Source organism: Calliphora vicina, chromosome 1 (genome assembly GCF_958450345.1).
Source record: "Calliphora vicina chromosome 1, idCalVici1.1, whole genome shotgun sequence".
Classification (NCBI taxonomy): Eukaryota; Metazoa; Arthropoda; class Insecta; order Diptera; family Calliphoridae; genus Calliphora; species Calliphora vicina.
The window spans coordinates 2,584,511-2,601,111 of record NC_088780.1 but is presented as its reverse complement, the minus strand read 5'-3'; the positions used below and the strand labels follow the sequence as shown (position 1 = coordinate 2,601,111).

The 16,601-nt window shown below is 32.6% G+C and overlaps 3 protein-coding genes across 4 annotated transcripts; 1 reads left to right on the top strand and 2 right to left on the bottom strand.

Annotated features, from left to right (window-relative positions):
* Positions 1-3,603: 3,603 nt before the first annotated feature.
* Positions 3,604-8,042, bottom strand: LOC135949220 (nuclear pore complex protein DDB_G0274915). The gene is made up of 5 exons (XM_065498711.1): positions 7,937-8,042; positions 7,745-7,870; positions 7,166-7,506; positions 6,888-7,090; positions 3,604-6,822 (listed from the first exon to the last, which is right to left on the bottom strand). Exons 2-5 carry the CDS (start codon positions 7,834-7,836, stop codon positions 3,685-3,687), a joined length of 3,774 nt encoding a protein of 1,257 aa, XP_065354783.1. The 5' UTR covers positions 7,837-7,870; positions 7,937-8,042; the 3' UTR covers positions 3,604-3,684.
* Positions 8,043-8,635: 593 nt separating this feature from the next.
* LOC135949219 (zinc finger protein OZF-like) lies at positions 8,636-10,523 on the top strand. The gene is made up of 3 exons (XM_065498710.1): positions 8,636-8,794; positions 8,859-9,187; positions 9,255-10,523. The coding sequence occupies exons 1-3, from the start codon at positions 8,663-8,665 to the stop codon at positions 10,132-10,134; spliced, it is 1,341 nt and encodes a 446-aa protein (XP_065354782.1). The 5' UTR covers positions 8,636-8,662; the 3' UTR covers positions 10,135-10,523.
* A 51-nt stretch (positions 10,524-10,574) lies between these two features.
* LOC135949217 (arginine/serine-rich protein PNISR) lies at positions 10,575-16,368 on the bottom strand. 2 transcript variants are annotated; one of them, XM_065498707.1, is made up of 10 exons: positions 15,927-16,368; positions 15,593-15,836; positions 15,249-15,393; positions 15,020-15,181; positions 14,847-14,949; positions 14,779-14,796; positions 14,615-14,671; positions 13,312-13,436; positions 12,984-13,251; positions 10,575-11,692 (listed from the first exon to the last, which is right to left on the bottom strand). In XM_065498707.1, the coding sequence occupies exons 1-10, from the start codon at positions 16,276-16,278 to the stop codon at positions 10,869-10,871; spliced, it is 2,298 nt and encodes a 765-aa protein (XP_065354779.1). In that variant the 5' UTR covers positions 16,279-16,368; the 3' UTR covers positions 10,575-10,868. The 2 variants fall into 2 exon arrangements, with proteins under 2 accessions (XP_065354779.1, XP_065354780.1); XM_065498708.1 differs by lacking the exon at positions 14,779-14,796.
* Positions 16,369-16,601: the final 233 nt, after the last annotated feature.

Here is a 16,601-nt window from a genome sequence, read left to right as displayed (position 1 = left end):
AACATAATTATGTACAAAGTAAATTAATAAAGTAGCGACAGTACTACAACAAATACAACATTTACAAAAACCACAAGCAATTTACTTTGATTATGTACATGCCGAATTCATATAAGGTGGTGGCAGCTCTATAAAAACATGTGTATTAACTTCAAAAAATATTTATTTATTTTTTACATAAACAACTTAAACCATCACTATTTAAATATCCACCCTATTTTAAGTTTTAATACACGTTTATTAATTTTTCATATAAACTTATAACACATACTTTGTGCTTATAAACCGATGACACCTTATTGGTTGTTTATGTAACAAATAAATCAAGGTGCATTTAATAAGGTGCCATCGGCATCACAGCTGATTATAGAAATAGTACGCACAAATGTCAAACTACATATATAAAAAATATCCGCCCGTATGTCAAACACTATATATACAAAATAAGTGAATTCGCCTGTATTTATTTCAATTCGCCACTGCTGTCACCTTGTTAAATACGCCTTGAAATAAATATTTTGTTAATATTTAAATGGCGAATTCATATAAGGTGTAATCTGCTGATAACTTAATGTTCGCTTGATTGGTTTTATCGAATGTCAATGCCAGTTTTTATTTTTCAATATCGCCCTATTAAAAATTTTTTTACATAAACAACTTAAACCATCAGTATTTAAATATCCACACTATTTTAAGTTTTAATACACGTTTATTAATTTTCATATAACCTAATAAGCTGTTTTCTGACATTAGCTAAAACCATGTTGTTTTTGTAGAACTGCCGCCACCTTATATGAATTTGTCTTGGTATACTCAGAAACATGGTGTAATGATGTACATGGTGACATTAATCAAACAGCTGATTATTTTTTTGCTCGAGTTTGTTTACAACTTCAATCTTGTCAAAATTTTTTTTTGCTGTAGTTTGTATACATTATGTCAGTTGTTTTTGACACAATAAAAGTTATTTGTTTTTGTATTGTTGTATTTGTTGCCGTAACGCATACACCATGGTGTAATGATATACAAGGTGACATTAATCAAACAGCTGATTATTTTTTTGCTCGAGTTTGTTTACAACTTCAATCTTGTCAAAATTTTTTTTTGCTGTAGTTTGTATACATTATGTCAGTTGTTTTTGACACTATAAAAGTTATTTGTTTTTGTATTGTTGTATTTGTTGCCGTAACGCATACACCTTATAATCATTACGCCATGGCATACACCTTATAATCATTACGCCATGCTCAGAAATAGTCTATGCCAAGGTGCATTTAATAAGGTGCCATCGGCAGCACAGCTGATTATAGAAATAGCACGCACAAATGTCAAACTACATATATAAAAAATATTCGCCCGTACGTCCGTATGTCAAACTCTATATATAAAAAATAAGTGAATTCGCCTGTATTTATTTCAATTCGCCACTGCTGTCACCTTGTTAAATACGCCTTGTGTCAAAGCTTGTTTTTATATTTAAATATTTACATATTCTAAGCTTATTAGCAAAATATTTATTGTTTACATAAATAAGTAAAACCCTCACGATTCAATTATCTACACTTTATTAAGTTTTAATACTTATTTGTTTAATTTTTCATTTTGGTTTTTTGACATTTGTTAAGACCAATCGTTGTTTTTGTAGAACTGACACCACCTTGTATGAATTCGTCTTGGTGGAGTCAGTCAAACAGCCAAAGTAAATTAATAAAGTAGACCAAGGTGCATGAGTGGCAAGGGTATATATAAGTTTGTCATTCCGTTTGTAATTTCCACATTTTTCATTTGCGACCCCAAAAAGTATATATATTCTGGATCGTTATAGATAGCGGAATCGATATAGCCATGTCCGTCTGCGTGTTGAAATCAACTTTCCGAAGCCCCCAAATAACTTACATACACGATTCATACATCAATAGCTCCGAAATTCTTCCGGCTCGGTCGCTATTTAAAATCGAGAAAATCGGTCCACAAATGGCTGAGATATAAGGAAAAAACTAGGACAACCTCGATTTTTGACCTATATCTGGATTACTAAGTCATTAATATAGACAATATGGATATCTAATGATAGATATTTCAAAGACCTTTGCAACGATATATACATATAAGACCATATTAAGTTGGACATACAATGGGTCAAAATCGGAAAAAAATATTTTTAAACCCTAATTTTTATACCCTTCAGCTTCGTGAGAAGGGTATATATAAGTTTGTCATTCCGTTTGTAATTTCTACATTTTTCATTTCCGACCCTATAAAGTATATATATTCTGGATCCTTATAGATAGCGGAGTCGATTAAGCCATGTCCGTCTGTCTGTCTGTCTGTCCGTCTGTCTGTCTGTTGAAATCAATTTTCTGAAGGCCCCAGATATCTCCGGGATCCAAATCTTCAACAATTCTGTCAGACATACTTTCGAGAATTTTGCTATTTAAAATCAGCAAAATCCGTCCATAAATAACGGAGATATGAGCAAAAATCCGAGACAACCTCTGAAAATTTCATCAAAAAACACAATGTATTGCATGCTTTGACAAAAAAACAACAAAACGTATGCTTGGGTGTGCAAGCTTTGTGTATTTGTTTTTTTTTTGTTTTTTGTTTCTTTTGGCGTTGTTGTTGTTTTTTATACAACTAAACGTTTGTTTGGTTGTGTGTTGGTTTTTTTGACAAAAAAGCAACAAAACGTATGTTTTTGGATGTGCATGCTTTGCGTATTTTGTTTTTTTTTGTGTTTTGTTTCTTTTGGCGTTGTTGTTGTTTTTTATACAACTAAACGTTTGTTTGGTTGTGTGTTGGTTTTTTTGACAAAAAATCAACAAATCGTATGTTTGAATGTGCATGCTTTGCGTATTTTGTTTCTTTTGGCGTTGTTGTTGTTTTTTATACAATTAAACGTATGTTTGGATGTGTGTTGGTTTCATTGCCTTGCGTATTTTGTTTTTTCTTTTGGTGTTTTGTTTCGTTTGGCGTTGTTGTTGTTTTTTGTGTTCTTGATAAATTTAGGATGCTGTACGCTGAAAGTGGGCAATGTACATACATATATACTAATTATAAAAAATAATAATGCATCCACAACAAAGGTGAAGGGTATATAAGATTCGGCATAGCCGAATATAGCACTCTTACTTGTTTTTTCATCAAAAAATTTTTTTGTCATAAATTCTTTTTCTAAATTAAAGATATTTAAAAAAAAAATTTTGAAAAAACTTTTTTTAAAAAAAATTAAAAAACAAAATTTTTTAAAAAAATTTTAAAACATTAAAAAAAAATTTAGATTTTGTTTAAATAAAAATATTTTTAAGTATAATTTGGTGAAGGGTTTAATTCAAATTCGGTCGAAACAGCACATAATTTTCAACACAAAATTACTCATTATAAAAGCTATAACAAAGAATAACGGATGTAAAAATATTTGATAATACATTCATTATATTTGTGAGCTAATATAGTTATTTTTATTTTCAATTTGTTTTAATATGTTATTTAAAATACGTGCGGCAAAAGTTTGGTTTATTGGACGATGTTTAGGACGCATAATTTAAGTATAAAATATTTTGTTGGTTTTTATTAAAGGGTTTGAATAAGTTTCAACTTATCTTGAAATTTTTTCATTTATTTTATTTATTTGCATAGTATATTACTTTTATCAGAAATTAAAAATTAAAGTACATCAGCGGGTCATTTTTGCAATCGCCGTGTGGCTCGACGTATTGGGCGATCACCAGGACCTGTTGAAATAGTTGAAGGAGGTGGTGCAAATAAATTATTGTTTGCAGGTGCATTAGATTGCAAATTGGTTGAACTTCCAGTATTGAAATTAAAAGCTGGTGGTGGAGCTGTTTTAGATGCGACACTGGAACCAAATATGTTTGAAGAGTTGCTACTGTTGTTCGGTGCTGACATTGTTTGTTGTTGTTGCTGTTGTTGTGGAGGTTGTGGTGAACCAAACGAAAATGCTTTATTAGTTGAGACTTCATTTGTTTTTAAAGCTGCCGCTCCACCAAATGCAAAACCTGATGTAGAATTATTTGTGTTGCTGACATTGCTTCCAGAAAATGAATTATTGCCTGCTCCAAAGCTAAATGTTGAAGCTTTAGGAGCCATTGCAGAACCAAATGAGAATCCACCTGGAGTTGCTGCATTTTCAGTTGGTTTATTTGCACCTCCACCAAATACACTTGCATTATTATCTGGTTTGTTAGTGGCACCGCTGCCGAATGTAAAGTTTTTGTTTTGTATAGACGAAGCAGACGCAACACCAAAGGTATTATTAGATGTATTTGTTGGCCCACCTGTTTTATTACCAAATCCAAATGTTCCACCTTCTGAGCTATTTGCAACAGCTGAACTAAACGAGAATCCTCCAGGAGCGGCATTGGCATTATTTGTGTTAGTAGTTTGTGGATTAGCCGGTTTTGAACCAAAGCTAAATGGAGTTGGTGCACTACCGTTGGTACTACCACCACCAAATACCGATGGCGTGGGTAACGCCGCTGATTTGTTATCAGCACTCGAACCAAATGTATGCGTTCCTCCTTTAGCTGAACTTGAACCGAATATTGATGTTGCATTCGATGAATTAAAAACATTTTTCTCCGAACTATTAGTGACATTACCAAACATAGGAGTAGGGCCACCTGTTGTTGATGGTGCATTAAAATTTGGCGATCCAAATAACGTGGTGGGGTTTGAATTGAAGGCATTATTATTGTCAGTCTGCTTAGCTACTGTCAAATTATTTTGGTCACTAGAAGAAGAATTTTGAATTTTTGTGTCAGAACCAAATGAAAATGCAGAGTTTATGGGCTGCGTTTTTATTACTGCATTAGTATTTGTTCCAAATTTAGGAAGGGATGGTGCATTAAGATTAGAACCAAAATTAAATGACGCAGTAGAGACGGTAGTACCACTTGAAGAAATTGTTGTCGGTTCACTTGTTGAGGATTGCTTCGGCGTATTAAAATTAAAGGAAGTAGTCGTCAAACCACTCAGATTTGTAGATGTAGTAACTGCTCCGAATGTTGGAGTACTAGTTGTTGTGGTGGTAGCTATGACACTAGTCGAAGTGGTGTTTATTGCAGTCGCTGAAGATGTTAAAGAACCAAACATTATTGGAGTAGCTGATGTCGTAGTCATTGGCGAAGAAGTAGACGGAACAGTAAAATTAAAAGCATTATTCGATTTTCCAGTGCTATTAAAGGGCGTCACACCCACAACAGGATTTTGACTACTGATTGTAGATGCTGGCGCAGTTGCATTTGTTCCGAAACTAAAAGCATTAGTAGTAGTTAATGATGAGCTTTGCGAATTCGAAGTACTTGTGTTGGTGGTGGCTATTGTGAATGCAGTACCAACAGCGGGAAATTGTATAGAATTGTCTTTTGTCGAAGTTTGCATATTTGCAGACAATTTATTGGTGTTACTATCAGATGACGACGAAGACGTTGAAGTCAATTGCGTTGGCTGTCCGAAGTTAAGTGTGTTACTACTGCTTATTGGAATAGATGCAATCGACGCTGTAGGAGCTATAGAATCTTTATTAATATTATTAGACGTTGTCGCATTAATTACCAATGCGGAACTAGTAGGAGTTGCGCCGAAGGAGAAACCACCCAATACAGGTACATTAGGTTTGGAGTTCGGTTCAGTGCTTTTTGTAAAATCAATACTCGATGTATTGTTAACATTTGCAGATAATGGCTTTGGTTGGGATAATTTTAGACCAACTAAAGGTGATGACGTCTTGTTAGCGGAAGCAGATGAAGGTGATAGTGATGAAGTTGTTTTTGTAGTCGTAGACAAATTTAATGAACTGGATGTGCTGGAGGATGTGACTGTAGTTAAAGTAGTTATAGCGCATGTCGTTTTTAAAGCTGATACTACTGGACTTGTGTTACTGTTTATTTTATTCTCATCGGTTTTATTCGGCTTTGCCTTTGACGAATCCAATTCATCAGCATCGGAATTTTGATAAAGTTCTCCTCTCAATCCACTTAACATCAATGCCAATTTTGATTTCTGTGTTCGTTCTATGGCAGGATTTCTTGAACCGCTTATCGATGATAGCTTTTTTGGTTTAACAAACGGAATACCTGCACATTCGCCAAAATCATTTGAATCGTCATTGTTCTCTCCTGCTGAAGTGATTAATTCGTTTGTAGTAGAGCTTTCATCGTCATACTTTTTGTTGAATAACGTCAAACGTGGTTTGCTATCCGGTTGTATTGAATTCATTGTAATTGCTCGAGCTGCATTATAAACAGGCTCAGATACTGTTCGCTTAGGAGGAACTCCACCAATGTTACTTTGATCTTGAACACAGGGAGTTGGTGGAATAGGAGTTATGGGTGTTACAGTGTTGTCCATATTTCTAAAAGTATTTTCAAGATTTTCAAATCTTACGTCTACTCGAGCGTTGATTTTGTTCTGATAATCGTGATATCGTTGAATTTTTGCTTTTTGAGTTTCATACGCTCCTAAATTTGTTGGCATGGTTTGATTAAGATTACACGATGCTGACATTCTTTTGGCGCTTCCATTGGGTTTACATTTTATGCTTGAACTGAGTGAACTTGTAATGTCATTATTGTAATTACATACACGTTTCTTGGCTTGTTCAGGAGAAGTTTTTGTTTCGGATAACTGAACACTTTGATGTGGCGTTATACAATCCCGTTGTCTTTTATAACGTTGGCAAGACATTGATGATGCTAAAAAATTTTGTGGAATTGAAGATGTTGTATTGTTTCCAGTGTCAACAAAATCATTACCAGCACTATTACAATATTTCTTGGAAGATTCGTCCGCCTCTAAATCCTGGAATAATTAAATAATTAGTACCTACCTTTAGCGATTAAAATAAATCTACAGTTGTAACTTACATCACTGTTAATACGTTTACGGGATATCTCTTTTAGTACATCTAAAACACTACGTGTTGGAGCCATATCGTTCTCCGTAGGAGGAGGATGTATTATAGGCCGATTCTCTCTGGATAAATCCTCGTTGCGTTTTGATTGTATACCAACGACAGAATTAGATCTCAAAAGGCTGGATATAGTGTTGCCATAAAACGATGATTTTTCTATAAAATTTTAGTAGATACATTTATAAAGTAAACCTCGTAAATACATAAGCTTATGAATATTAGTATACTAACCCGGCGGCGGTATTCGTATCATTGAGAGTTCTTGTTTGGTAGCTCTATATGGTAAATCAGTTTTCTTAAGGGTAACTGCAGGAAACTGTCCTGGTTTGCTGTAGAGATTATGTGCCGACATGCTACGATTCAATCTTGTCCCACTCTCATGGTATTTTACGATGCGTGACGCTAATCCCTTGCTTTGAACATCTGCTGCTATTCTTGCATCAATTTTCGTAATATTTTTCGATTTTGGGCTGACAATTGATTTATTACAATCAGAAGGCGTGCGTATATTATTTAAGCAAATGCTCGAATTACTGCGATGTTTTGGACTCAAAGAAGAACCCCAAGAGAAACTATTCCAAAAAATTAAAGTAATAAATAAATCATTGGTATCTAATCAAACATTTTTCCAATTACACCAAGACCCCTCTTTGTTAAATAATTGAAAGTAATTGTTTTTATTCTGGAACCAAATAGTAGGAAAATAGTGGAAATATAAGAAACAAGTTTCTCCAGTTCCCATTCAAGACGCAAATCGGGGTCTTAGTGTATACACGTTCATGCATATTCGTTGTCCACAATACTACTCACCTGCTTCCATTGAGGTGTGTGGATTCTGCAACAGGATTACCTTGAGCCATGTTAAAGCTATATCGCCTTTCTAAGGAACTGTTTCCATCCATGATGATTTAAAATCAATTTCGATATGCTCCAAAACTAAAGTTATTTAAAATTTAAATGAATAAGTTCAATATTATTGAGTAATTTCAGAAAACAGCGCACATTTTAGAAACGCCACTTTTTCTTGATACCTGACAGTGTTGTCAGTATGTTTTCAGTCCTCATCCCCAGTTAACACTTTTGTATCCCCAAAAATCCTCAACAACATGTTACTAATGCCCACTTTGCTTTATTTACATTGCTTAATTTTGGTCTCTAAAAATGAAGCCAAAACACAAACAAATAGACTTGACTTTTAAAAATATCTAAATATAAAGACCTTTTTCCAACTGTTGAGCTTAAAATTTGTATTTGCTTGTTATATTAGAACATAATAAATAATCTTCTGAACCAAAATCAAAATTTTTTATATGTATTAAATTTTTCATCAATAAATATAGCATCCATATATTTTTAAATTAAAAGTCGGATAGTCGACTTTTGTTTCAACTAAATACGCTAATAAACAGATATTTTCAACTGATATGGCAGTTCTAGTTGCAATAATAAAAAAATACTTGCACCCAAATGTATATAAGGTGATCTCAGAGAACAGCTGTTAATTTTTTTATTTACTTATTAAGATGTTTGAACTGTCAATTTACTTGTGTTTACGGTGGTGAAAAGTACAACAAGCAAAAATCCGACGGACAACTTTGACAGTTTAATTATCTTTTAAATACCAAAATACCAGTTGTTTTTGTACATGTTGTAGTTCTGTCGTCATCTAAACAAATCGCCTTGCTTGGACCTCTATAAATGTCATTCCGATTTATTTTTTAAATTATCATGGATTCCATAAAGTTGGCCTGTCGAGTATGTTTACAGTATAATTCGGAATCAAATTCTTTTTTTGACGAAGTGGAATATGAGGTTTTTATAAAGTTGGCAAATGTATTTAAAAAGGTCACCAATGTTGAGGTAATTATTCCAGAAAATTAAATTTAAGTTTGGTTTTCAAATTAATATTTATCTGAACTAATAGGTGGAGGAATTCGATGATGAAAAACCTTGCCAATTGTGTCAGGAATGCACCGAACGTCTTTTACAAGCTTATGATTTTATATGTTCTGTAGAGAAGGCAGAAATAGATATAGAGAATTATTTAAAGGATCATAACCGCCAGTCAGTTGAAGAATTGGAGCGATTGGATGACGATGTTAAAATTGACGTTACCGATATTGAAATACAAGATATTGAGATATTAGACGAAGAGTTTCAAACGGATCAAGAGCAATGCGTAACGGACAATGAAGTATTTACAATGGAAGAGGTGTCTGTTGAATCCGAAGTGGACATTTTTGATAGTAATACGTAATACAAAAGCAGATGATGTTATTTTTATTGTAGCTTTGTAACATCTTTCACCTAATATTTTCAGAGGTTCAGTTCAAACAAATGAAACGCGACAAGTCGGAGATACTGTTGGATCACGATTGTCCAAACGTTTGTCTTCTAGCCACTACAAATGCAATAGTTGCCAACGATCGTTTGCTAAAATAGAAACATTGGATAGGCATATAAAAACGGCACATACAGCTTTGCCGCCGGAGGAGTTGGCTAATATTTCTACGCAAATAAATGCTGCGGCGGAAGATAAACAAATTGCATGTTCTTATTGCCCACAAATGTTTAAGCGACGCAACAATTATATTCGACATTTAACGGCAACTCACTCAAAGGAAGTAGAACAACTTGCGGACGAAGACAAGAAGCTAATTACAACAAAGCATAACTATAAAAGAGGCAACTGCCCGTATTGTGGTAAGAACTTTACACAAGCCAGCCTCATTGTCCACATAAGGAGACATACTGGCGAAAATCCTTATCAGTGCGACCAATGTGAGAAAGCTTTTCCCCGACGCCAAGATCTAGTTGTACATCAGCGAAAGCATACTGGTGAAAAACCTCATATGTGCACCACTTGTGGTAAATCTTTCTCACGTGCAAATAAATTAGCTCGCCATATGCGTGTACACACTGGAGAAAGACCGTATAAATGCACTGAATGTCAGCGAAGTTTCGCCCAGTCAAATGATCTTAAAATCCATATGCGTCGGCATACAGGCGAAAAGCCATATAAATGTAGTGTTTGCTTAGAAGCCTTTATCTGTGGAGCAGCATTAAAAACGCATCGTCGACAAAAAAATCATCACTCTCCTAAAGATGAATTTGACGACCCATTTGCCAATTGGAGAGTATGCAAGCGTGAATTAAGAACAAACGATAATGACAAAGAAGAATGTGATGACAACTCCTAAAGAAGAAATAGGCGACGTCGACGAGGGCAAACAGTTAATTTGGAGTTTGTCCAAATTATACAAGAATAATTGTTATAAATATACAGGTATGTGATGGAAATTGATTTCGAAAATGAAACGAAAAAGCTTGTAATGCATTTATTATTTGCGTTTTGTAAATTGCTCAAACTATAATTTGAATTAATTTTTATTACATTTCTTGAATAATTTTTGTTTAATTATTTACTATTTAAACATTCACACCTCTGCTAACCGTTCGTTTTCAAATCGATAGATTTTCATCATATACCTAATGGAATAAATTGTAATGTATCTTGAAGAGTTAACAAATAAATTGTGTCTAATGTGTTTCTATACTTTTGAGAAAATTCCACATAACGTGAATATAATAGACCTCATTATTTTGTACTAGAGAATTAATAATAATCAAACTAACAAAGTTATATACTGTAAGTATTTTATAATTTATTTAATGAAGGTTGCTTTAGATAAAATGAAAGATTTAAATTATTATTAATTGTTTTTGTTGATATAATGAGAAAAACCCCACTACTGCTATGCCATAATAAGGAATAAAATTTTTCAAATAAAACAACTAAAGAGAACAAATTTCATAAAATAATTGAATACGATACAATATGTTGTATGTATTTCAATATGAAACACTGCCGTAGTAGTACATACATACATATGTAGTTGAATTAACTTTCACCTAAGAAAAAGAAAAAAGAAATTTATTTCCTGCGATTACTGGAAGAAGAATAAGAAGATCTAGACTGAGAACGTGAGTGTTCGCGGTCACGATCATGTCTAGACGACGCATAACTACGCGAGTGGGAAGAATTGCGGGAGTATTGGGAATCATATTTGTGTCGTCGACGGTATTCATCTTCGGAATCACTAGATGCATTGCGATGGTAACGACTACTGGTTGATTCACGATCTCTTTTTCTGTACGAAGACGATGACGATGAATATTTCCGATCACTCTTATGATCTTTGTGTGATTTTTCATACTGCCTGTCCGTAGTAGATGTATGAGATTTATGTTTTGTTGCTGATCGGTGATTGTATTTCGAATGATGAGATGATCGTGAAGTAGAAGAAGAATCAGAATCAGATGTAGACGATGAGGAAGAGGATGACGATGAAGAACTAGACTTGGAGCGAGACCGTGAATTCTTACTATCACTTGTACGTTGTCTCTTCTTCGATGGACCATAATTACGATCGCGATCATGACGACGACTTTGTTTGTCTGGACTGGAGGAAGCTTTACCTTTTAAAACTTTCTCTAATGCAGCGTCAGCTGCATTTAAAACATTTGTCATACCCGCATTGGTATAATTCGTCAATAAACCATTAATATCGGGAATATTTTGACGCTGAATATTGCTAGTCAGAGCTGCTGTTGTATTATTGGCAGTCCCAGAATTTGCTGCAGTATTCATATTTGTGAGAAAAGTAGCTGCGTTTGGTAATGCTACATATTTATCTTTGTTATCACTAAAACGAGTGGTGCGTTCTCTGCGACTACTGCGATCCCTTTGTCGTTTGCCTAGGAAGAACATAGTTAAAAAAAATCATTATTTTTTTTTTATCAATTAGATTATATTTCATCGTTGAACATAGAAATGTGGATTTATTTATATGTATATTTGTTCATACATACATATTATATATCAACATTTAATTTTAGATGTTTCCCAACAAGCTTAAATTTTGAAATCTAAGAAATATATTAGAGTGGCATTTTTTCCTACGACTTGTATTTCTCTTAGTCCGAAACAATAAGTTTGAGCCAAATTATGAGCTTATTATTACTACTTCATTGAATTATAGTCTTAAGTACACCATATTTTAATGCATACATATATTTATGCCCTTGAGAATATTATGTTCTATTCAGTTTGGATTATGGCCCGCCCTCTTGTCGCAAATGAGCGACGTATAATTTGACTTAACTCAAACTTAAACCACAGTAGTTTTAGACCTGACGCTACTATAATTTGACCAATAGTTTGAAACCTAAGGGCAGACGGTTTTTCCATATGAAAATGCATCTCTAATGGTAATACACATTTTGTTTGGTGAATGTAGTGAAATAAGTAATAGGAATCATTTGCACGTTATTCTTATTAATATGAAGCAGCTTCCCCAAAAACAAATTTCGGTGTTCATCAATGATTCATTAGATATTTACGACTTTTAATTAATTTAAAGAATGTAGAATAATTGGTAAAAAAATAAAGAAATTGATGAAGCACTTATAAATCGTTATTGATGTTTAGTTCTGAATTACCATAATTATTTAAAGTAGACATTATAAATAAAAAATGGTTTAACATTGGACTTTTAACATTGTGTTAAAATAAGTGTAAATCAATGTCACGTCTTATAAAAATGCCGAAGATTTCTATTTTTTTTTTTAATTTTGTGATATTTACCCCTTGAAAACTTATTTCGGCTTTTTAGTACTTAAACAAAAAAATTTATAAAAACTTAAAAAATCCAAAATAATAAAAAAAAATCCACTTAAAAAATTAAAAGTGAACCTATTCCGAATAAAATTTTTGGAAATGGAAATCCGTGTCAAGGTGGATAAAAACAAAAGTACATACATATGTTGTGTATTTTTATAAAGAAGTAAATTTTAGGCCTTTGGCTATAAAAGAATCGAAGAATTGCAAAGCCATAGATTTTGTTTAAAAAAAATAAACATTCGTATTTGCGTATAAGTTGATATGAAGAAAATAGTATAAAGTATAAATAAAATTCTTTTTGCCCAAATTTTCAATTAAAAATTTCGTCAAAATACAATATTAAATACTGAAAATAAGTTGACGTACCGTTTAGATGTTGTATCTTTGTTTCAGTTATCTCACCAAAATCTTTTTCGTAACCTTTGAAAATATTATGTCCACTGTGGCTAGAAGATGACGGTTCTCTTAATAGAGATCTTTCTTGTTTTTTGCGATTATGCTCTCTTTCCTCCTCCTCTTCCTTCCGCAAAAAATATTTAAGCCTCTCTTCCTCACGAGTAGCAGCTGACGCAACACGCTCATCTATATCTTCAGAAGTTTTTATAAAAGCCCTTCGTTTTGAGCGTATAATATTCTGTTGGCAAGCGTGTAAACAATATTCCTTTATATTTTAATATGTGTAAAAATGTATTACCCGTATTTCTTCCTCGGAGTCATTTTCGCTTTCCGACTGACCTGTTGTCTTCTTAGTGGAATTGTGCTCATCATCGTCATCATCACTATTATCTTCACTTGAGCTGTCGCCATATGCTGCTAAACCTATAATTTAATTTGTGCCAATTCAAATAGTACATACATATATATTAAAAGCATAAAACTCCTAATTAAATGTGGATTTAAAATGAACATAAACAGTCCACATATTAACACTTTTTCAATACAACTATTTAATAGGATATTTTAACGGTCTAATACAAATTTCCAAACAATTCCTAATAATTATTCAATTTGAATTTAATTTGAAATGGAATATGTACATATGGGCATTTCCACAGAAAGGTCCACCGTGACCATAATTTAAAAGGTTGGCAAACGAATGCTTGATGTTTTCTAACATCATATTAAATAAATTCAAAATTTGTATTATTTTTTTGCGAAAAATATAAAAAATATTTTTTTTTAAGATTTCTTAATTTTTTCACACCAAAGGCGTGGAAATGCCCATATATTAATTGTGATTCGAGTAAATCTAGTGGTATGTTTTCAAAAATAATTTAATATTATCCAGACATAAGTGAATCTAGTTTCTATGTTTATATACACATATTGCAAAAAATAAATACACTTACTGACAATTTCTGTACGGTAATTTATTTTCCATTTATTTTTATTAAATATTATATTAATGGAATTTTGGCGAAATTCTTATTTTAAAAGAAAAAATAAACCGCCATTAATACCATTTCTTACTTATGCATATTTTTGTTATAAAGCGATTTACAAACAAAAACATGATAAACATTTTTACATGGATGGGCCGAAATAAAAAATGTAAATTACAATAAAAAAATGCTTGTAGCTAGCTGCAGGTACAAATTATTTTTGGTGCAAAACAATAACAAAATTTTGAAACTAGCAGAAAATATATTTCGTCTACAACCGATCACATCAAAGCTGTAGTGAAAAATATATCTATTCAAAACAATACTCAACTCTAATTAAATATAGCATACCAAAGTCTTTAACTTTACTTGGTGAATTTATTTATTGGTTCATGCTACGAAATCTCTTTATATACAAACAAATACATTTTATTATGCTGCAATGATACTGCTTTTATTAACGCACCCAAACCTCCAAACCTAATTAGAATATCAATCAATAATAAATAGAAAAAATAATCCTAAAAACATTGCCAGTAGGTGGTGCATTTATTTGTTTGGTCATATGTGTATATACTCTCGTAAATGTAGATAAATAAAATCAGAAAAACTTACCCAATTTGCCAGTTAAGGTAGATAAAGCGCTTTTGCGGATCACTTGTGCTGATGACGCTTTTTGTTTGTATATGTAAAATGTACATTATATTACATATTATAATAAGATTTTAAACAAAACAGAAATATGCTTTAATCGATTTTTTTTAAAAAGTTAGACTTACACTTTCCCAAAAAATCAGCTGCGAAAAGAATAGTAAAACTCTTTTAGTACTAACAAATAAATAGTTACCTTTAGATTTAAACGTTTTAATAGTTTCATCAGCAACTTTGGAGATTTCCTCATTTGTGACTTCTAGCAAAAGTTCAGTTAAAGTTCGACGTACTACTATCATCTATCATAAACAACAAAAATAATATAAAAAATATTTTTTTTGTTTAAACACAAATAAATAAATTTCTTACCAAATCAGCTAATTTTTGTTCATAGGTTTTACCCACTGGAACACTGTATGCGTCTTCTTCTTCGTTCTCATTTTTCAAAACAATATCTATTTCATTTTTTGTGCTTTTCGTTAGAGTTATATCTTCATGGTCAGTACTTTCTTCATCTAGAACTGGTATCGGCTGCAGTAATTTATATAATATTGTAGCATAGGAAAGCGTTAGAAGTTTTTATTTGTCTAATACTTACGCCGTCATTTGTTGAACTTACTGATTTAGTCAAAATATTCTTATCAGGAGTATTATGTTCATCAGATGAATTTGTATTTTCATTATTTTGCTGTTCCTTTTCTAATTGCTTCTGTTTTTCTCTTTCCATTTTTTCCAGACCCTCCCTAACAATTTACCATTCATGAGTTATTTTTTAAAAATTTAAGGATATCTCATTGTAAATATTCAGGCCAATTATAAAAAAAAATTCCCCGGGAGTTTTTTCCCATTTTTCTTATTCAAATTCAATGTTTAAAATATGAAAAGGGAAAAAACTCCCGGGGATTTTTTTCATAATTGGGCTGTGTGTTACATTATATTTACCTTATCCATGCTGGCAACCCCTTCCTTTTTGCGGCATCCATCATATTAGTGGTATTTTCTGCCTGATTGGGAATATCGGGCATTACCCTTATTTCATTGGGGTGCGGTACAGTCATTTTTAACAAGGATGGAATGTGTGCAGTAGGGTTAGAAGGCCGATTACTTATATTATTTTTGTTTGATTGTGGCATTACTTCTCGATTTGGCCACGGATTCCATTGACTGCTATTCGTTGATCGAGGCGCTTATCATTGAACATCATTATTTTATTTATACAAATATTTCTCTTGAGTTTAAAACAATTTTTTTGGTCAACTATTTGTGAAGTACATACCTTCGCTAAAAAACCATGGCTGATTTAAGCTATTATGAACGGCGGAGGTTAAATCGTTGCTTGTCCGCTGTGATGTTTTTTCATCATTTTGTTCCTCATCATCCATGTCCATATCAGCTTCGCCTTTCTCTTCAAATGTTAAGTTATTGCAATTTGGCTCACTAATTTTGTTTGCACTTGCTTCAATTGCGGAATTATCACGCATTTGTATCCATTGTTGGGCCAACTGGGCCCAATCAATATTTTGGCCAGCAGCCATGGCATTTGAAACTGCAACTTGATTAACAAATCCATAAGCACCCAATTGATTTAAGCTATTTATACCCTCGCTGGAATCACCACCGGAAAACATATTTATTTCCCTTTTTTAAAACCTTTTTTCTTATTTTTTTTAGAAATGCAACGATGCAAAGAAATTAAACACCGAAGAACAAATATAATGTAGTGTTGAGAAAGTATTGAGTATTTGGGTATTTAGTACTCACGATTTTGTATATTTTCCCCGGTACTTAGTACTAAAAAATAACAACTACTTAATATTTTCATAGTTGTATATTTCAGTATGAGAATTCAAAAACAGCTGCGAAATTTGATTTTCATCGAAAATTAGGCGATTTTTTTTTAGGAGAGACTGCCATTATATGGTCGTTGCTACACCTAAAAAAGTGGTGAAAA